General features: G+C 41.9%; 1 protein-coding gene across 1 annotated transcript; it reads right to left on the bottom strand.

Moving 5' to 3' along the window:
* Nucleotides 1-526: 526 nt before the first annotated feature.
* LOC140365970 (NFX1-type zinc finger-containing protein 1-like) lies at nucleotides 527-18,343 on the bottom strand. Its single transcript, XM_072452596.1, has 18 exons — nucleotides 18,278-18,343; nucleotides 17,176-17,906; nucleotides 16,349-16,571; nucleotides 15,921-16,279; nucleotides 15,658-15,837; nucleotides 15,479-15,585; nucleotides 15,051-15,289; nucleotides 14,843-14,974; nucleotides 14,618-14,766; nucleotides 14,199-14,342; nucleotides 14,005-14,113; nucleotides 8,902-9,131; nucleotides 8,445-8,584; nucleotides 8,222-8,354; nucleotides 7,712-7,879; nucleotides 5,577-5,687; nucleotides 5,390-5,485; nucleotides 527-2,979 (listed from the first exon to the last, which is right to left on the bottom strand). The coding sequence occupies exons 1-18, from the start codon at nucleotides 18,312-18,314 to the stop codon at nucleotides 547-549; spliced, it is 5,721 nt and encodes a 1,906-aa protein (XP_072308697.1). The 5' UTR covers nucleotides 18,315-18,343; the 3' UTR covers nucleotides 527-546.
* Nucleotides 18,344-22,081: the final 3,738 nt, after the last annotated feature.

Raw genomic sequence — 22,081 nt, 5'->3', positions numbered from 1 at the left:
TTAAAGAATATAGAAAGATGCTGTCAAAAAAAAACAACCATCCAAAACATGTCAACTTTTATTTCAATTCAACACACAAGTGCAGTTAAGTACATGTAATATGTATGGCGTCACTGCCATCTACTGCTGACAATCAGTACTACACAATATAATGTTAGTATTCCCTTACAATGATTTGGTTACTATGTCAATCAATATATTTGAAAGACCAAATTGGCTTGAAGACTTATTCAAAACAATCAGGTCATGACAAAAATTACACGAATAGGATAGACATGTATAGATGGTTTTGTTATTTAAAATGTAAAATATGTGAAACATAACTCGTGTTTATATAAGCCATTCAAAACAACATTTCTTAATTCATGAAAAGTAAATAGTTCAGATAGAAATTATTTACATTTAGATCTCATTTTGGATTATAGATTGAACTAAAAAGACATAATGTTGCTTCTAAAATTGTCACGGTTATTTTTTTTGTTCTTACGAATATCGATCAACCTAATAATCTTGACATCCCGATAGGCAATAATATAAAGAAGTAGTTTAATCGAGCAGAGGATGGAGAGCTGTTGGCCAAGCAGGTCCCTGTGCTCCATCCATCTCGGGGGCCAGCTGGTTGTCTCTTACTAGGCTGTGATTGCTCCCACCTATAGTTTCTTTGCATTCAGGACACTGGGACTTCTCCATGGCCCCTCCACACTCGGTTATAAGATACACATGACCATTGGGACATTTGAACCAGTGCCCAGGCATTTGGATGGCTGACACAATCATCTTCCTCTCTTCATCGCTTATCCCCAACCCAGTGTCAGGGAATTTATTTTTTAACTCTTCTAAAATAGGTTTAACTCTTTCCTCATCATCTTCAGTGAATGGACCACACTTTTCCAGGGCATCTTGAATAGTATGTTGCTCTGATTTTGACTCGTCCTCCATTCGTTTGAATTGTGTCGTATTCCTGAGCGCAGTCAGTTCAGCCAAGAGCGTGAGTCTTCGTAGTTCTCTCTCCAGGTCGTACATCTGCTGCTCTGTAAATTTTTGCTGTGGAGATTTGAGCCAATCCAGAAGATTACTACACTTCTCTCGAAAATGATCGGTTCTGAGTCCGTGTCTATCATTTTTACAAATAATCCCCAAAACCCTGTCTACTCTTCTGTAAAAGTCAATTTTGTTCTCAATAATCCACAGATCAACTATTGACAAATCTTTGTGGTTTTGCAATCTGGCTTTAGTCTCACTGTACTTGTACAGTGATGTATATTCTGTGTTGTACATGCTTTCTGTGCAACGTTCCCTTAAGGCTAAAGTTTTTGCTTGAATATCTTCCTGATTTCCTGCTATCTTCTGCTTCACCAGCTCTATCTCAGCCAGGCAGCGGTTTATGTGAGAGCCATAACGGAGATTCTTGCGTATTGGTGTTCGACACTTGGGACATTCTTTGAGTTTGATGGCCACTTGTTCCTCATTTTCTTGCTGTCTCTCATCCATCTCCATGTATTGGTCCATTGCTCTACGTTCAATGATGTGTCCACAGTCTTGCAGCTGAATAAAGAGGGCATCCTCTTCCTGCTCAAAGCCAAAGAAGATCTCTGTGACCTCTTCACGATCACAGACACGGCACTTGCCTGGACATTTCTCTCCACACAGTCCGATGCATGGGTGTCCACAGGGCAGAGCCTTGTCACATGGTTCATCACATGGAGGGCGGTCACAGGGCTCATGGCAGAGCTTGGTGCAGGTTTGGTGTGGGCACTGCCAGGCACAGGGTTCCACACAGCGACTGCAAGGCTGGCCACAAAGCCTGGAGCACTGGCTGTGGACGCAGCAATTCTCACATGGGCGAGCACAAGGAGGGCAGTTTGTGCAAGGCGCCTGGCACTTGTGAGAGCAGACGAGAAGGCGCTCACACTTCTGGGAACAGTTGACGTGGTAGCGCCCCTCGTGGCAATGGTGACAGTTACCAGGACAATCATGACCACATTTCAACAACTGCTTGCATGGCACTGTACAAACTACCTTTTCAGGTTGTCTCTTGTAATAACAGAAGTCGTCTTTACTGTGGCCACACTTCAAATCAAAATTAATCTTTACTTTGCACTTGGTGGTGCAGGGTTTCCCACAAACAGAATCACATGGATGTTCACAATCAAGTGTCTTCTGACAGGGCTCTTGGCACACAAAGCTGTTTGGATCCTTGTGGCAAGGAACCATCTGTTTGTGTTGGCATCGAGGGATGGTCTTCTCCAGCATCACATTGCATTTCCCACAAGATTCATAGCACAACAATAAACAGCCATGTCCTAAATCACAAAGAACCTTCTGACATTTCTTCAAACACTGGTATTTCTTGTGCTCTGGGTCATAGGGATGACACACTTTTGCACAGACATGGCCGCAGTCTAAGCGGTATTCACACGGCTGGGTGCAGCCTCCTTCAGGGGCCTGTCCAAAGTCGGTCGCGTTACAAGCTTGCACCTGTCGAGAGGGGTGATTCTGACAGCAGAGCGTCAGACCTGTGCCAATCTGATCCTTCTCCCTCAAAGTGTGGAAGATGTTGCTCCACAGTTTGACTTGGCCAAGCATCTCACTGTTCCCTATGCAGTAAAGGCCTTTCTTTGCACGGGACAGAGCGACACACACTCGATTGGGGATGTTCAAAAAGCCCACCCTGCGCTCCATGTTGCTCCGGACCAAAGACAACAACACTATGTCATTTTCCTCTCCTTGATATTTGTCTACAACACGCACTTTGACCCCTGAGAAGCGACTAGCGGGCATGAGATTGCGCAGACATAACAGCTGGCCTGTGTAAGTGGTGAGGATGGTAATCTGTTCTGGTTTGTACTCCTGAAGAAGGAGGTACTGACACAGAGCGACAACAAACTGTGCTTCATGTCTGTTCTGATGACTTCTTCCATCTTTGATCTCCTCTTCAGGGTGTGTGTGTTCCACAAAGAACAAGTTTGTATTCAGACCCTGTAAAACATGGAGAAAAGTGTGTTGCAGTAGATGTCTAACTTAACCTGTTACCATCCACCTATTTCGCCCTGTGCACAATGGTTGGACAGACCCAAATGGCATTGCTTATTAAAAGAGGATCTTACAGCCCACATGCAAGTGCGATGCATCATTAGAAAGCTTAGGCCTTCTAGTTTCTGCAGATGTGCACATGAACACTGTCAGGGCTTCAGAACTTACACTACAGAAGCCCAAACATAAACAAAACATCCTTTTTTTTAGTCTCCCTGAATGTTGTCAATTTTTAATGGCCCTGAGCATGACATACTTCATTGTGTGCTTATGCGGTTCACTGCACATGCTGTTTATCTTGTTGACAACAACTGTGTACAGTTTCAGATCTCCGGGAACAGGCATTTTGGTGCTGTTGACCTTTTTGTATCAAAAGTATATTCGAAACAAGTGATCCAAATATGTGCCAACTGTGCCAAACTGTTTTATTATAATTTTAGCTCCTCTATGATCATAAAACATACATTTTGATGTTTTGTAGGCCACTAATACCCATTGTAACTGCTAAAAACAATGTATGTGAAAATGTGTAAATATGAGTTTACCCATGAATTTCCCATATAGAGGTGAAAAAAATGAAAAATTAGGCTGCCCCAAATAAATTGTCTGTTTGCTGTAACCCAAGTCAACATGTGGCTCGGACGGTAGGCAAATTCTTATTTTTTTTACTTTGAAGGCAAAAAAAAAGATCCAAATTTTGTCATTTTTTGAGTAGGAGTGACCACCAGGGGTCAGGCTTCAACAGTCCAGGGGTCAGGCTTCAACAGTCAATGACGGAAAACGTCTCTATAACCCCGATCGGGAGACTAAATCTCATGATTTTAAGATATTTTAATCAACCTTTTGTACGCCGCTATCCTTTATTTTGGTAGCTAAGGCGAGTGGGGGGAACATGCGGGGGACACGGGCGCCGCCATGTTTGTTGTGATGATGCTACTGGGCGTGTTTCAATCCCAGAATGCATTTGCGTAAGTCAAATTTCACACCCTGACAGAGAAACACATGTTCTATGGAGAATTCAGTGGCGCCAACAGAGGCAAACCATTTTTTTTAAAAAGCAAATACCGCCTCCTGCGTGTGCTCTGTTTTGTTACAGTCGCATGCGGAGGACTGAAAATGAAGATGCACAAGTGCTGGCCGGTGTCTTCTCAGTCTTTTGAGATGAAAGAAAGGTTTTTCAGCGTGATAAAAATATTCAACACGGCGGTTTAGGAAAGTCCGGTCGGTGAGTCGGCGAAATAATTGAAAAATAAAAGATTTTGAAGTTTTTTCAACAAAATGCTGATATTTTTTTTTTCAGTCGGCTAGTTTCATAGTGGGTCGGTCGGGTTGCGGCAAACAGACATATTATTTTGCCTAGCCTTATTATAATATTTTTATTTTATTTTTGTATTGGTATAATAATACATATATCTAACAAAATGAGCGTCCAAAAGGCTAATAAAATCAGAAAACGTTATGCGTAAAATCTAGTCGGCTCCTGACGAAAAATCTAGGCTCTTTACAGCCGTTACGCACAGAGAATTCTGTGTGTGGGACCCCTAAGTCCCGCCCCCCATTCTAAAGCTATTCTTATTGGCTAGAATAATATGTCAATCAAAGTCTGCTAAGTCATAGCTGACGTTAGCTATGTGGCTAAAAACATGTTAGCTTTGCGCGTCGGAAGCTGCACATTTTTTTTGGATGGTCTCATTCTGTAGTTAACAGTCTGAAGAAAAGATCGATGTCAAACACCATCTTATAAGTCAAACAGGTCATTTGTTATGGACGGAGAAATGCGCCGGACGAGCCTTAATCCTGACTATCGTCAAAGAAGAAAACTTTGTTTACTTGACAATATCTCGAAATCGGATAACTTCAGGAAAAATACAAGTGGATATTGTTTTTCAATGGTTTCTTACGGACAGACTGAGTACAAGGATGCACAGAATTAAAGCCGTTTCGCCCATCATAAACAGCAAACAGGTAGGACATGCGTTTGTAAAAGTTTAGACTTTCTCACAAACTATTTGCAATTGCTTCTTGGGGCATATTATTCAATATTCAATGACGTATTCATTTTGTTGAGAAAATAAGCTTTAAAATTATGTATAACTTGCTGGTATTGACCACAGAAATAAAAGTGATGATCCATCCATCCATTCATTTTCTACCGCTTGTTCCCTTTCAGGGTCGCGGGTGACTGGAGCCTATCCCAGTGACTTCGGGCCTCAGGCGGGGTACAAAAAAAAAGTGATGATGTAAGAGAATATTTGAGATATGGAATATGCGCGCAGGTGGATGGTAACATTAATGAGTGTCAAACATTCTGGAAAAGTCGCAAGAAAGGATCTATAACAGTAATTAAGACACAGACCTTGATGTTGTCATACTCTAACACAGAGGGATGGTTCTCCAGCTCTGAGTAGATGTGTGGGGTCAGCAGACGGGCAATGTCTGGCCTCATGCGATGCTGAAAAACAAGCAACGTGCTTTAATTAGTCATCAAATGTACAACATAAATGTATCAAAGTTTGGCATGATAATGGCACAGATGACAATACCTGATAATCAAGTCTGACGAAGGGAAGTTCCATGTTCACAAGCCTCTCAAACATCGACAGCTCCAGGTTGAAGTTCTTTGCAAGTTCATACACCGTGGAACTTGGACGTAGCTACAAGAAAACTTAGTTAACATTTCTTATGTCAACCGCTTCAATCATAAAAAATACAAAAATTGGAAAAAATGGATACTGAATGCTCAACTATAAAAAACAAAACAAAAACAAAACTGTCACTCCTAAAGAAAGCACAAGTCAGATAGAAACATGATCGTTTTCCATCGAAGTGCAGAGTGAAACTTCCAGGACCTCATGCATGAACTTTTGGCATTCTTCACTGAAAATGTACTTCTGGAAGTTGGGTGAACTCTTACAAACAGAAATTCAATGTTTTTCTCATAATGCAACCAGTTTTAATTATAGCATGACTGTAATATTTACAAAAATGATTTCCTGTCAAAACAACACTATGTGATACAATATGGGCCACGGTTACACCCCCCTGTGCCATCCATGCGTCTGCCAAACCCTCCACTCTGGCAGGGCAGCAGTTGACACAGCTGGCTTAAGCAATCTGAAATGTTAAAGGCGATTTGAGAACGCAGGCGGAAGAGCGCATGCGCACTCCCCCCGTGTGGACTGATACAACACACACGTGCGTTTGTTTATCAGCGCGACGGATCACATCGCATCTCTCGTCTCCCGTAGATTTCCGTCTCTTCTGAGTCAGCTCGAACAGTCTTTCTCCTTCTTAATTTTGTCCCGTACACTGAGGGACTATATTATGATAAATCCATGCGCTTAGACGTGCAGAAACGTGCTGCTCTCATGGGGACGAGCCGCACGCGGCTGCAGGTGAGCGGTAGGTGCGTTTTGAGATTGATACGTGGCAGGACTAATCGGCCGTCCACGCCACGAGGAAATAAGACTCAGATTTGGGCCAAAAAAATTACGCCTTTAAGAAAATTGTTGCCATTTGATTTTCTATCCCTAACCTCTAACCCTAACCCGAACATTCTTCAGATAGCCCTTTTAATGATCCATCAATTATGAAGTAATTGAAGAAGTCAATGAGACAAAATACTTAGGAGTCATAATTGATAGATACATGGGAAACCAAACTTGCTGTTTTCATTTTATCAGAAGGATAAAGCTGCTCTGATATTGTCACTTCTCTCTTATTGTCTCACCTCATGGTCATAGACCTCACCCTCAACACTTAAGCCATTGCACAAGCAGCAATTAAGGTATTTAACAGAAAACCCACGAGGTGGCATCGTTGTGATATCATCCAAAAACAGAATCTTTTCACATTTGAACCTTTTTAGCACGTTGAAACATTGATGTGTCACCACTGGTTTCTGGCTGTCAGGCGTCAGAGCTCTCTCAGACCAAACACCAAAGCCTCTGTCAGAACATCTTTTGGACATCTTTTGTCCCTCGCCACCACAGACATTGTTTGACTCCATCGCCACCACAGACATTGTTGATTCATTTTTCACTGTGGCCCTCAGAGGCAACCGTTGTTGTGATTTTGGGCGTTACAAAAATAAATTGAATTGAATTGGACAGTCCAGTTTTTCTCTCCATGGACCCAGTCTGTGGAACTCTATTCTCACTGACCTTTAAACTGCAGACTGACCTGAACATCTTCAACAAACGTCTGAAACTGTAGCTGAAGTCAGGGCAGAGTTTCGACACTTCTGAGTGAAATTCATGTTATTATTGCATACTTACCTATGCTAATTTATAATGTTTTTGTATTTAATTGTTCTATGGACAGGTGTTGAACATTAGCACTTGAAACAATGCATCTGGTTCATCCAATGTAATTGTTATGTCCATATAATAATGAATAAATATACTCAACACTCCAGCAGTTGGTGACATAAATATGCTTCTGCATAGTGTGATCGGGTGTTTATCGCCCGGGAAGCTACGAAACTGCGATAGTTGGTGTGTACTACTTGATTCATCATTATCTCTCTCTCCCTCTCTCACTCCCGTGGCCAAAGCATATGGAAGTTTAGACGGTGTTCCTTGGTAAATACATATAACATTTTATGTAAATGAGTGATGTGGTATTCATAGCTGGATGTCGGTAAATCAAGCCTCCCCATTGCCTGAGTGTGACTTACCTGCTGATGGTCTCCTATGAGGATGAGGTGTTGACAGGCGCTGCTCAAACTGGTGATGGTGTGAGCCTCCAGAACCTCTGCTGCCTCCTCCACGATCACCAGAGACGGGCGCACCTGCTGCAGCATGCGCCGGAACTTGGCTGCACCTGTCGTTGTCATGCCGATCACCTGGGAGTATATCAGATCCCTTTATGTATTTATGTTTGTGTTTATTTCAACCCAATGGGGTTACAATGAATACATTATAGAAAATTGTTTGTGCAAATACAGCACGTGTCCAGTGCAAGTGAAACATAAAGCCCTATCACATCACAACTCTGTAAGCCTGACTTATTTGGTTAAGTCTGCTAACTTTGTTCTTAATCGGGTTCAGTAAAAGTGGTTAATTTGGAAAAGCTCTAAGTGAGCTATAAAAAATGGGCAAAGCGTGGTAATATAGATAATAATAATATAGATTACAATAGTATCAGGCTTGGCCCATTTACCGTTTTGAAACAACTAGTGCTTTACCGTGGCTTCTTTGAGGAGGCAAAGGTTTTGCTGTCTTTTGACATCAGCTAGTCTGTCAACTGCATTTTGGTATTCTTCTTCAAGATGAAAGGATTTGGTACGAAGTTCAGCTTTGTAGTGTTTCACCCACAGTCTGCGTAGAAGAGGTAACACAATTAGTGGGAAAGAAAATAACATAAAATTGGACCAAATAAGAAACAAATCAGAAAGATTGACACCTCACCGATACAGTCTCCACCTGTCAGGTACACTCAGCGTCCAAATATCTGCAATAAGGCCCGCCTCTTCTTCTGTCATTGTTGAATCTTTCTTCAACTCTTGTTTTATTTTGTTCCTTATCCTTCTCTTTTGTTCCGGTTGATACTAACATTAAAACAATGCAATTAATTTATTTTTCTTATTTAAATGAATATAATATTACGTGACAAACATAATCATTCAATTGCTATCACATTCCACCAGTAGTGGCCATAGTACGTATGTATACACACACAAACCCAACATGTATGTATATTTCCGAAATAATGTAGCCCACAGTAAAACAAAGGAGTCAACGACATAGATTGCGTGATGACTCGCTCAATGTTCACTAAACACATTAGCGTTACTGGGAGGCAAAAGCACGAGTGAATGAATTATATATGGATATACAAATGGTTGCAGTAACACACTAAGCATACCTCCCATCCCTCATTGTTCTCCCCAGCTTTATGCTCTTCAGCTACTTCAGGGTCATCCAAAGACATGGCCAGCATTCTTTTCTCCACTGCCTTGACTGCCTGCCTGGCGTTTTCTCTCCTGTGATCATCTCTTCCGTCAATATCGCGTTCAGCCTCCAAAAGATCTGCCTGTTCAGCTACATGAATGAGGTTTTCTTTTGGGTGCTCTGCCGTGGCTTCAGCTAGCATATCTGAAACAAAATAATCCAAAACAAAACCTTTATGTATTTATTTTATTCTAAAGATTGCATAAATATTGAAAAAATGTTTTATTTAAGAATTACAATCTACAATGAAACATTTACTTCTTGAAAACAGCAAGACATATAATATTTATATTTAAAGGGAAAATTCACAAAGGCAACAGTCAGAGCAGGGAGACCAAGACTTCCGTTTATGGGGGTATCCTGAGGTGTTCCCAGGCCAGCCGAGAGGGATAGTCCGTCCAGCGTGCCCTGTGTCTTCCCCGGAACACCTCCCCGGAACACCTTCCCAGGGACGCGTCGTTGAGGCTAGGGTACAGATGCCCTCAACTGGCTCTGCTCTATGTGTGACTGAGCTCCTCACCTAATCTAAGGGGCCACCCTGCAGAGGAAACGCTTGTATCTGCGATATCATCCCTTCGGTCATTACCCAAAGGTCTTGACCATAGGTGAGAGTAGGAACGAAGATTGACCAGTAAATCGAGAGCCTGTTGACTCCTTGAGCTCCTTCTTCACAACGCAATTCTGTTAAAAAATAACGACCTTCCTTCCGACATCCACTTCCAGGTTTGTGGTTGCCGTTGAATCTTTCCGGCTTCATGAACAGGGGATCCAACTCACAACCAGGTGGTGATCAGTTCAGACCCTCTCTTCACCCAAATGTCCAAGACACAGCTGATGACACAATAACAAAGTTGATCATCCACTTCCGGCCTGCCGTGTCTTGGTGCCACGTGAAGTGATGCTTGAACATGGTGTTTGTTATGCATGAACCCTGACTAGCACCAAAGTCCAACAACAAAACATAATTCCTGTTCAGACCAGGAAGGTGTCATCTCCGGTCAATGCACAACCAGTAACCCTTCCAGGAACTCCAGCGATACTCTGCACTGATGTTTGTCTGACCTGTCACCTAAGATCTGTTTGCCATGGGAGATAAGGTGAAAAGCCAAAGGCAACATTACTCTTAAGGGGCTTCCACACCGCCGCGGCAGAAGCGTCCAGTTTACATTCAAAGTCTATAGTAAACGCGTGTCGAGCGCGTAGTGCGTTATCCGCGGCGCGATTTCTTCGTTTTTGCGGCGCGATTGGTGCGTTTTCTTACGCTCTCGACGATTTGAGCTCGCGTATGAGGCGGCCAAAGCGACGCGCTCAGATATGTTGAGGTCTCTGCAGCAGACGCGCAGCAGCCGCCGCAGCAGCCAATCAGAGCTGACGCTCAAGTGACGTACGTACGTACGTATTTCCCCTCGCATTCCCGGTATTCCCCGTGGAATTCCCCAAGAAGCGCCACTTTTTCCTTGCTCGTCAACAATGACAGATTGAACGATTGATTGTGGCTGTTTGTGGGAGAAAGGAGCTGTACGATATTCACGGTGGAATACAGAGACCAGTGGCGGCTGGTGGTACAAATGATAGGGGGGGCTATTTGACATGACCGTGTTGTTGTTGTTTTTTTAAATGTCCAAAATTGAAATTTTAACATTGACTGTATGGTTACATATTTTAAATACACATTTACAACTGAATTAATTAAGTAAACACACTTTCTTTCCACTTTTGTTAATGATAATACAATGACTTTGAGGCAGATTCCATTTGCGAGAAAATACATTTGACATAAAATTACATGTTACACTTTATAAAATGAAAAGAGCAAATCAAAAATCTCAGTGATACTGTCACTTATAGTGCAGAGTAGCAATTACTACATTAAGAGGAAATAAAAACACAAACGAATGTTCACATTCATTCACTAGGGCCAATTTAGAGTCACCAATTTTTGCCTAACACATGCATGTCTTTGGACGGTGGGAGGAAGCCGGAGAACCCGGAGAGAACCCACGGTAACACGGGGAGAAACATGCAGACTCCACCCAGAGAGATCATGTGATATTGGTCTGGTCCAGGAATCGAACCCACGATCTCCTTCTTGGGAGGCAAGAGCGCTAACCGCCTTTGCCACCGTGCACCCCACCTTGTCATTTATAGCTTTCTTTCATGGGTTTTCTAATAACAAAAGCATATTTTTATCAGTAGAAGTTAAGCAATACTTAATGCTTAGCGATAGCCTTATGCAAGTAAAAAAAACTGCGTGTTTGTTGTCATGGTAACGGAGCACGGAGTTTGACAGACACATGTCTCGGCTCAGATTGATACGAAATCAGCCGCTTTCTACACAAATAAAGCAGCAAACAGTTGAGCAGCACATTCTGAGTCGTCGTTTTGGACGTACCTTTTGTCACAGACGTCTGTAGATCATGGATGTATTGCAGTTTTAAGACGTAAACACGGAAAACACGGCATGTGTGGCACTTCCGCGCGCGTACATGCCCCTGTCTCTAGCGTAAAAAGCGTAGCTCCGTGGCGTAACTTCTACGTTCAAAAGGGCGCTTTCTGGAGCGCCCCAAAGTTGCTATTTTCCTATGGAGAAAACCATAGTGACGTAGTCACTTTTGACTGTGATTTGATTGGCTAAAAATCCCCATTGATTTTCTATGGGGCTCTGGGGCGCTTTTCAAACCGCCCCACGGCTACGTAGAAAAGTGACACAGGCTGCGCCAGGCCGCAGAACACATCTATATCTATTTATAGATATATATATGGATATATATTATTATTTTACACATTTACACTGATAAGAATATAAGATATTTCTGAATAAATGTATCGTTTTTTGACACAAAAAAATTGACGTAGTTGGCAGATTGACAGGGAGGGCGGCGCCCCAGCGCCCTTAATGGATCAGCCGCTGCTGACAGAGACAGAAACAAACCAAAAACGCGAAAACAACACTCTCGATATCTGCAATTTTACACAATGAAAGGCCACACAGACAACAACTCCACTGCTCATGCGACAACACCTCTACTGCGCATGTGCGCAGAGAGCTCGAGCGCGCCGTACGTGCACCTGTGTATAGTGCCCGGGGCGTCGAGAGCGCGCGTCCGGTGCGTAAACCTTTCAAATGTACACGCGCTCAAATTCTGCGTCGGGCGCGATTAGGCGTCTGCGGTCTGTACGTAGCTTTAGGATTATTCAGCATGCCAACTGTACTGCCGACATTACAGACTGTGAGGTGCCATAGATAAACTGCCACAGATAGTTTGGATGAGTACACGGACACTGTGACGTCATATATCCGATTTTGTGAGGACAGCAATACCATCACACACCAAAGTAATCTTCAATAATGACAGACAAGTAAGCAGACTATTTCGGAAATCCAACCCGCGAAAAGCTGCTGGGTCAGACAGTGTCACTCCGGCCACCAGACACTGTGCAGGTGAGCTGGCCCCTCTCTTCACTGACATTTTTAACACTTCCCTGGAGTCATGACACGTCCCAGCCTGCTTCAAGTCGTCCATCATTGTTCCTCTCCCCAAGAAGCCCCGGATCACTAGACTGGACCCCCTGCAGTTCGCCTACAGAGCCTGTGGACGACACCATCAACCTGGCACAACACTTCATCTTGCAGCATCTGGACTTCCCGGGAACCTATGCCATGATCCTGTTTGTGGACTTCAACACCATCCTCCCTGCTCTGCTCCAGGACAAGCTCTCCCAGCTCAACGTGCCTGACTCCACCTGCAGGTCGATCACTGACTTCCTGACGGATCGGGGAAGAATATCTCAGACACTCGGACTATCAGCACAGGGTCTCCACAGGGCTGTGTACTTTCTCCCCTGCTCTTCTCCCTGTACACAAACTGCTGCACCTATAGTGACGACTCCGTAAAACTGATCAAGTTTGCAGACGAGACCACCCTCATCCGCCTCATCTCGGATGGGGATGAGTCTGCTTACAGGAGGGACGTGGACCGGCTGATGTTCTGGTGCAGCGGTAACAAGCTGGTGTTCAACGCCCAGAAGATAATTGAGATGGTCGTGGACTTCGGGAAAGTCCAAGCCCCCGAGCCCCCCCTCACAATCACAGACTCCCCTATCATCACTGTAGACTCCCTAAGCGTTCTTTGCACCACCATCACCCAGGACCTCAAGTGGAAGCCCACCATCAGCTCCCTCATCAAGAAGACCCAGCAGAAGATGTACTTCCTACGGCAGCTGAGGAAAGCCAAGCTGCCAGTGGAGATGATGGTTCAGTTATACACGGCCATCTTTGAGTCCATCCTCACCTCCTCCATCACCGTGTGGTACGCAGCCAGGGACAAACAGAGACTATAGCGCATTGTGCGCTCTGCTGAGAAGGTGATCGGCTGCAGACTTCCATCCCTACAGGACCTGTACATCTCCAGGACTCTGGGACATGCAGGTCGGACCACAGTCGACCCTTCTCACCCTTGACATGGACTATTTGAGCCACTCCTCTCAGGCAGGAGGCCACTCCCCTCAGGCAGGAGGCTACAGTAGATCCGGACCAGAACCTCCCGCCATAAGAACGGTTTCTTTCCCTCTGCCATTGGACTCATGAACACTTCCTAAATCCTGTAAATTGGTGTATATAGTAAGCCTATTTTTTATTTATTTTGTTGTTATCTTATAGCCTATTGTTATTGTTATCCCATGGCACAATTAAATTGTTTCTCTTTTTGACTTATGTAGTTTTTTTTAAATCATTGTTCATTGCTTTATGTTGCACCGAATCACCAAGACAAGTTGCTATGTTTGCGAATTGACAATGTTCATTGACAATGGTAATAAACCTTTTCTTATTATGATTATGATTCTGAGGGGAGGGGGGAGGGACTGTAAGCCACCATAATTACATAAAGCTTGTGCATGCAATGGTTCCACTGTGGTACATGTAAATTATCTTTAGCCTATTTGACTTGATCTTGATATGTTGATTTCAGGACTTGGGCTAAGTGATTATTTCCTTTTGACATATCCTTGGTCTTACCCTGTGTGTTTGATGTGGCATCGCTCTTTGGCACTTGGAGGCTCTCTAAGCCCAGCCACTCCATGATCACACTCTGCTTCTTCCCAGCATACTCAAGAACCCTTTTTTTCTGACAAACAATTAAATGTAGTCATTAATTTTAAATAGTGTGAGTAACAGGTTCTTATTTTAGATTCCAGACATTGTAAACATACATGAACAGCATGTAGACATTCCCAGTGCGGCTCAGCCATAAAACGTTGCAGGACACTTTCATTCAGCACTCCTTTAAAGGTGCACTCAAGCTGCAAGCTCAGGCTCTCCAGATCCCTTTCTGCACTCTGAACCTCTCTAGAAATCTGGAAAGACATGTATTAATATTACAATTAGATGATTCATTTTGTCACGCAAGAGTCACTCTCTGTAATGATAAAAAGTCTGTCAGACAGTTTGTGTTTCTACAGCTCCTGCAATACAACAAATATTGTAACTACAAAATAAACAACATTGATCCTCATGGCAGTAATACTAAGAGTTCTACAGCAGCTGTTAAGAGATGAGCAATTGAGCAACATAATAGAAAATATTTCATAATATGACATAAAGCTTAGTTTCTCTTCAAGTAAAAACTCACAGTGCTGTGTGCAGTTATCAGGTGAGTGGGTAATGCATCTATGAATTCATATTGGTTAGCCAGATCTCGCAGATTGAAGCGCTTTAAGATCTCACTGCTGCTGCGACTTCCTATTCTCACTATTCCTTTTTTGAGAAATGTATGGATACCTGAAATAAAAATATAACATGAGGGAGGCATGCATTTACTCTCAGGAGAGTAACATTCTTGTAGGAGTTGGCTTACCTTCAAGAAACTGATCCAACGCATGGTTAGTGTAACACACAACCAGAATGGGTGCTTTATTAGTTGCAGTTTTCCAAAGGCTTTGGTTGGTCAGCAGAGCATGAGCAATCTTAAGCCCAACATAGGTTTTTCCTAAAGAATAAATTAAATAGTAATGAGGATGTATTTAAGTAGGTGAGTTCTTCTTCCTGCATCATGTTTGCCTTACCAGTCCCTGGGGGCCCCTGTATAATGACAAGCTCTTTAGTAAGGGCCAACTTAAAGGCATCAAACTGAGACTCATCCAGCCCCAGCTTCTCCATTGTGGGCCAGGCCTTTGCATCCAGGCAGTGAAACGGCTTGACTTCGCTCTTGAAGTCCGGGTGAGCCACAGAGGACAGGTCATAAGTGTCAGCTCTCTGCAGATAAGCTGGAGGCTCCACGTCTGGGCTGCAGTCTACAAGGTATCTACAATCACACAGACAGTCAAAGTATTTATTTATCTTTTTAAATATGTAGTTCATAAATGTATCCGTCAGTCTTTGAGGATCATTTTTGAGCATTTCCTGATGTGACCGTGAAGGCCGATAATGGAGCAGCAAAGAGGTGATCTTTTCCCTTGAATATCCATACACACAAAAAGAAACACATTCATACTTTTTAAAGGGCAGCTCGTCCTCCTCCTGCTCTTGGAGGCCCTCCAGGACATAGCGATAAGCTTCAAAGTAGGCAGTGGTCTCTACCATCAAGTACACTTGGTTTTGCTGAGAAGAAGACCACATTTTACTTCAGCTTTAGATGCTTTTCTTTTGTGTGTTTATCATAACATGTCTCACCTCAATCCTGGCCAACGTATTTCTGCTTTCTTCTGTAAAAGTAATTTGAACTTTTCCTTCTTGGAGATCTTTTGGGTCTCGATCTGAGACGGTTGCAAAGAGGAAGCTCTCAAAGTTATCACATGACAAACAAACCAAAGAACCAAAGATCAGCCTCTTGGAATTCTGCCAGCGCACAAACTGTGGGGTAAGAATATAACATTGAGAAACACAAAAATTATGTATTTGGATTGTGCTTTTGGAAAGTGTGCATTTAGTCTTACCTTGAGTTGGTCCACATTAAACTGGATAACATATGCAAGGCCATTCATGGTGCATTTAGGTGCTATCACTTTTGTGTCATGATATACTCTGATGTCATCAAGTCGCTTTGCCTTCCCTTGATTCCCCACATTGTCCATTCGTCCAGTGTTCATTATGGTGAAGAGCAGCTCCTGGATCCCTTCTCTGAGCGGCCTCACAAAGTCCTCCCTGAGCAGCCGGAAGTGTGTGTCCAGATACACGTGTGTGTTTGGGTAGCGCTGGGAGGTGAGGTTGGGTCTCAGATAGGGTCTGTTCCCGTGTTGAAGCTCCTCTGGAGTCGGGTAGATGGGAATGGTCCTGAAGTCCTGCTGGTCTTCTTCTGCACATAACATAATTAATATTATGTGGTGGAAATGGGATTAGCCCACATATGGGTAAACTTACTCACCACCAGTGGGCAGCAGGGCGTAAGTGTCCTTATTTGAGCGTAGGGTGCCCTCTCTGGACTTGGTTTGGAGGTGACTGACAACGTGTTGAAGATGTTCCATATTCTCCTCTATCTGAGCTGGGACATCCACTCCCGAAGTCCTCAGACTGTTGACGGATGTGGGCAACAGTGCCAGGAGCAGACTCACAGGCTCCACTGTGCTGGCAGGGAAGATACTAAGCACCTAGACATACATACAGGAGTACTTATTAGGATTTTTTCTTTCTACATATTATTTTTCTTCCTCCAAAATTCAACTTAATAGTGCTAAACATGTTTTTTATAAAGTACATACAGTTGAATTAATTTGTGTCTCTTACTAAGTTACTATTGTAAGAAATTATAATAAAGGTGTCATGAAAATAAATATTTACTAAAACCACACATTTATTTCTGCTTTAAATTTTAAAAAAAAGTCACACAAAATCCCAAATCAGCTAAACCAGGGCGTTTCAAATGGCATCAGATGTTGTAATCCCATTTATATTTAATACTTTAGACTCCTGGTTCAGAGTCTGTGGTCTAGTCCTGTTCAAGATGTGGTTTATGCCTGTTGTGATCCAAACAGACCAACACTAGGTTTATAGAACCAGGTCTTGTTCTAGATCTACTGCTATGAACTACTCTAATCAATCTAGTTATGGATTAACACTGTGGTAGTCCTACTTTCCTCCCATTTTTTTGACAGAAACAAAGTGCTACATCCCAAAACATGAGTATTACACAGTTCTTAGCTTCTGTTTCATCATTTAATATACTTTTTTAGACCAATGTATAGCCTCCTCTACCTGAGTGAGGATGACCAGGATGTTCTCGAGGTGCTCTGGATACTTTTCTCTGCGGGCAGCGTCAGGCTCTGAGCATACGCCTACCAGGAAGTTTGGCAGGACAGTGCGCAGAAATATGGAATCTTTGATGGTCCCGGCCAGGTGCTGCAGGGTGCTTCTGTCTGCTCGTGATTTGAAGGCTTTACTCAGCACCAGACAGAGCAGTTCCAACATGTCCTTCTTCATTGTAGACTCTCCCAGGAGAGGTTTCAGCGCAGGGTGGGAGGAGACGCTGACGGCCACTTCAGACGGCTCTTTTTCTGAAAATTCTTCAAGCTTTTCGTAGTCCAGGGTATCAGGGTACAGGGATGGTTTTTGGCCTAGACTTATGAACTTGACGTGCCCTCTGCTTCTGTCTTGGTGAAAGTGTCGTGAGGGTTGCCTGCCCGCCCTCCTGCTCATGCTAAACCCTCTGAAACCTCCTCTTCTGTCATAGTCATCTGTACCTCTCACTCTCCACTCCATCCCACTCCACCCACTCCCACTGTTTCTACTTTCTTCTCTGCTTCTCCAACCCCTGCCTCTAAACCCTCCTCTTCCGCCCGTCTGGACCGGTTTTGCTGCCGATTGCCCTGGCCCTTCTCTATCACCAGAGTCTGCAGCCTCAGCCTCCTCTTCTCTTTCTTTATTTCCATTGCTGTCATGGATTCTCGGTGTCGGTTTTGAGCCAACACTTTCATCCCTTGACACTTCTGTGGAAGAAAAATGTTGAATCATAAAATGTTTTATTATCTTTTTATGTTTTAATACACTGACTGTCCAAAAAGAAAAGCTTTTCCATGACCACAGGATTTGTCTTTCCACATGGTTGTTTAAGAAAGGAGAAGCCACTCACTGCATCAGTTGGGTTGAAATACTGTGTTGCAGCTGAAAGATCATCACCTGCAGTATATATCCAATAGGAAGAGAGGACCTACTGTATTTGTTTAGTTAAATCCAAGTGGGGACCCTTTTTGGACAGGCAGTACATCTTCCTGAAATAATTCTAGTCTTTGCTATTTGTGAAAATCCAAATTTTGATTGCAATAAAATCTTGCAGACGGATGTTATGTTATAGACTCACCGTGTTCTTCATCGCTCTCTTCTGATTCCCCTTCCATCACACAAGCGATTTAGTCGGTAGGTGGACCAGCCAAAACCTGTGTACAAGTATTTCTTCAGAATACTGGAGGGGTGGAAAAAGTACTGGAAATTTCAAGTAAAAGTATAGTTACTTAGCTAAAATGTGCTAAATTTCAAGTATATATTTAAAGGCGCAATGGAAGATTTTTCGGCGATTTGAGAACGCAGGGGGGAGTGCTCCCCCCTGCGGACTGATACAACACACACGTGCGTTTGTTTATTAGCGCAACGGAGCGCATCGCATCGCTCGTCTCCCGTAGATTTCTGTCCACTTCTGCGTCAGCTCGAACTGTCTTTCTCCGTCTTCATTTTGCCCCGTACACTGAGGGAACTATATTATGATAGATCGATGCGCTTAGGCACGCGGAAACGTGGGGACGAACCGCACCCGGCTGCAGGTGAGCGATAGGTGCGTTTTATGATTGATACGTGGCAGGACAAATGATTTATCCACGCCACGAGGAAATATGATAAAAAAAATTGCTGAAAAAAATCGTACATTCCACCTTTAAGTATAAGTAGTCCTGCCAAATGCCCTGCGACGAGTTTGCCACTGTCCAGGATGTACCCCGCCTAAGGCCCGAAGTCACTGGGATAGGCTCCAGTCACCCGCGACCCCAAAAGGGAACAAGCGGTAGAAAATGGATAGTCCTGCCAAATAGCACTAAAAACTCATTGTGTCCATGTTTACATGTTTCTATCCTTTTCTAAAGCTACATGAAAGCACAAGAAAAAGACTAGCACAAGACTTCAAATACTCACAAGTAGTAAATTATGCATTCATAAAATTCAGAGAAGTTTAAAGCACATTAAGGTGTATAAATGCTGTTATCCCTCTAAGATCCACCAGGTGGTGATGTTCAACCAGCATTGCCTTTAATGTGGCATGACATGTTTGAATGATTTTCTCATTTTAACTATTATTGGTGTATTAATACCTGTTGTAAATGTACATTATAGTTTTACAACATCCAAAAAAAACTTAATTAATGAATTCAAATGCAAAGGTTATGCGTAATTTAAAAAAAAAGTTGTTCACTATTTTTATTTATTTGTATTTTAATATAATATAAATATGACCTTTGTAACCTTAAATCAGCACTATTATATGTGCAACTTTCTGTACGATTCCATGACCTTTTATCCTACATTTATTCAGGATTACATACACGTAAAAAAATGAATCTAGCTCAACCTACCAGTATTCTGAACTCTGCCCTCTAGTGGTAATTCATAAAACATACTCACAATAAGTTTCATTTCATCAGAACAGGAAATTAGAGTTTGAGTTTATACTAGTAGTCTTTTTTGAACATTTGAACGATTTTGTAAGTGTATCCAGCCCTACGTTATCCCATTAATATTATCATATGCGCATTATTTAACTGTAAAAATAATCATAATAATAATAATAAAATAATTTAAAATAAAAAAAAATGTAACTATACAACGACACTGCAGCTATGACATTCATGGTAATGTCCAAACAACAGCCACGCACAGACTCAGACAGTAAAAACCCAAATCCTTACCTAAGAAGGCCTTGCTTGTTTTCGATGTGCTGGAACAGTATTCTGTGTTCTTCAGAAGCTCCAAGTGACTGATCCGACACCCTATGTGCAGGGTCTTATTATTCTAGTTTAAGTTTCGTTTTTGCAAGATGTGATGCAACCAAAGTTTAAATTCACAAATGCCCAATTACTCTTATGCAGCAAGATAGAAAAGGCTACATGGGCTTTTTACTGAATGTCGTCTTATGCTGCACTTCCTGTATCGAATTAATGTTTCTAATTGTATCCTCCGCATTTCAGTGTCAGTATAGTGAGATGAATAACAGACAAGAGATGTGATTTGGGAATGTGTTTATTTGAAAGCTCGAAGTCAGAATAATAACCTACTGTTGATCATGGTTGAGGTATTGACAAGTAAAAATTATTTAGCAAATATATTGATACATCAAATGTATTAAAAATATATATATATAATAACAAATCTGGCTTTATCATACATTGTTTATTTTGCACCTTATCTGCACATATATATATATATATATATTTATTTATTTATTAAATAATATATACTGTATGTTTAATATCTCAGTTCAATGGGGTGATTAGTCCCTTGCCCCACTTTTTCATTGCTGTCACATGAATAGTATAAAAAGTTAGATTTACACAGAAAACATGATTTTAAAAAATCTCTCGAAAATAAATCAAGATCAAAACAAAAATGACTTAAGACCTCATTACTAATCCGAACCTGTGTCATCATCAGTCAGTTTCATTTCAGGAGAAAACATGAACTGACTGTGCCACAAGTTTTATTTAGTCTGTTTTAAACCAATGCCTTTTAGTGCCATAACCAACTCTAGATATCTCAGATTGATAATCTGATTTGATCTGTGACCGACACCCATTTATCAAGATATTAGAGCAATATTTTCTCCATTTCAAGGCATAATTCTGATTCTGATTCTGAGAGTTCAGTTCAGTTTAATGAGACATTTTCCCAAAGGCTCAGTGGAGAATGTGTCTCCACTGCAATCTTCACTTTTTTTCAGGAAGTGAGGCAAATGATAAATATCAGTTGAGCTAGTTGAGCTAATATGAAAAAACAAAAATGAATATTAATGAAGTTTAAGGTCAAGGGTGGTCTAAGACATAAGGCACGACAACTGAAATGCTGATTGTTCATATTCCTGACTCTGGGCAGCAGCAGCAGGCCGGCCCCTGAGGTCCCAAAAGAGCCGTTGTTTACTGGTCAATGCACAGGTTCATGAGCTGAGAAAATAATGTTATGACTCAAATCGCTGGAATATTAGCAAAATGATCATTAGTTGCAGCCCTGCACTACACAAAATAATATGAAAGTTACTGAAAATGAACACTGATATTAATCATAACCATAACATTAATAAATCATCAATTGAATCCAGAAAAAAGGAAACAAAAAATAATCCCACTACTCAAGAAACAAAAGAACAAATCTTTCTTGGGGACATTTGAAAGTGACTGTGCCATGAGGGTGACTTGTAAAGTATATTTCTGTAAACAGAGCAAATAAATAACATATCACTCCAATAAGATAGTGGTTCCATGGAGGTTCATAAATGCTAACAAGGAGAAAAAAGCAAAGTGGGGGTTGAAATCTGCAGATGCACCTCACTCAGAGCTGGAGAAAAAGGCTTTTAGAGTCTCTGCAGCACAGTCTTGGAAATAACTCAAGAGGGAGTTTAAATCAAACAAGTTGTTTTCATTGGATTATTTCAAATTACTTTTAAATGAACATGAAACAAAGCTTTCAATCTGTAATGGATTTAAATTGTTTTTCTTTAATGCATGCCTTTTTGATTTTGTATATATTGTTTTATCATTGTTCACTGTTTTATGTTGCACCGAATCACCAAAGCAAGTTCCTGTTTGTGAATTTTAAATAAAGTTAAACAAAGGTAAAAATTAAATGATTAAATAAATAAATGACTCAACACTGATCCTGGGGGACCACATGTAACTGTACGAAGCTCTAGTCTTTTATTTTATTTAACATACTGGGATCTATTTTCCAAATAAATTCTGCACTATCTACATTCCTTGTGAGAACAAACTGTGCCGATAAAAAATATTTTTGCCATTTGCAATGAACGATATACAAGCAGGTGGCCACTCCTTTAAGGCAAGGCAAGTTTATTTGTAGAACACATAAAGTGCTTCAAACAACAGGAAAAAATCCTTTCAGTCACATGATC

Source organism: Eucyclogobius newberryi, unplaced genomic scaffold, assembly GCF_026437365.1.
Source record: "Eucyclogobius newberryi isolate DKJ021-1_F unplaced genomic scaffold, fEucNew1.0.hap1 SCAF_19, whole genome shotgun sequence".
Classification (NCBI taxonomy): domain Eukaryota; kingdom Metazoa; phylum Chordata; class Actinopteri; order Gobiiformes; family Gobiidae; genus Eucyclogobius; species Eucyclogobius newberryi.
The sequence above is the reverse complement of the archived record's forward strand: the minus strand, read 5'-3'. Positions and strand labels throughout refer to the sequence as shown.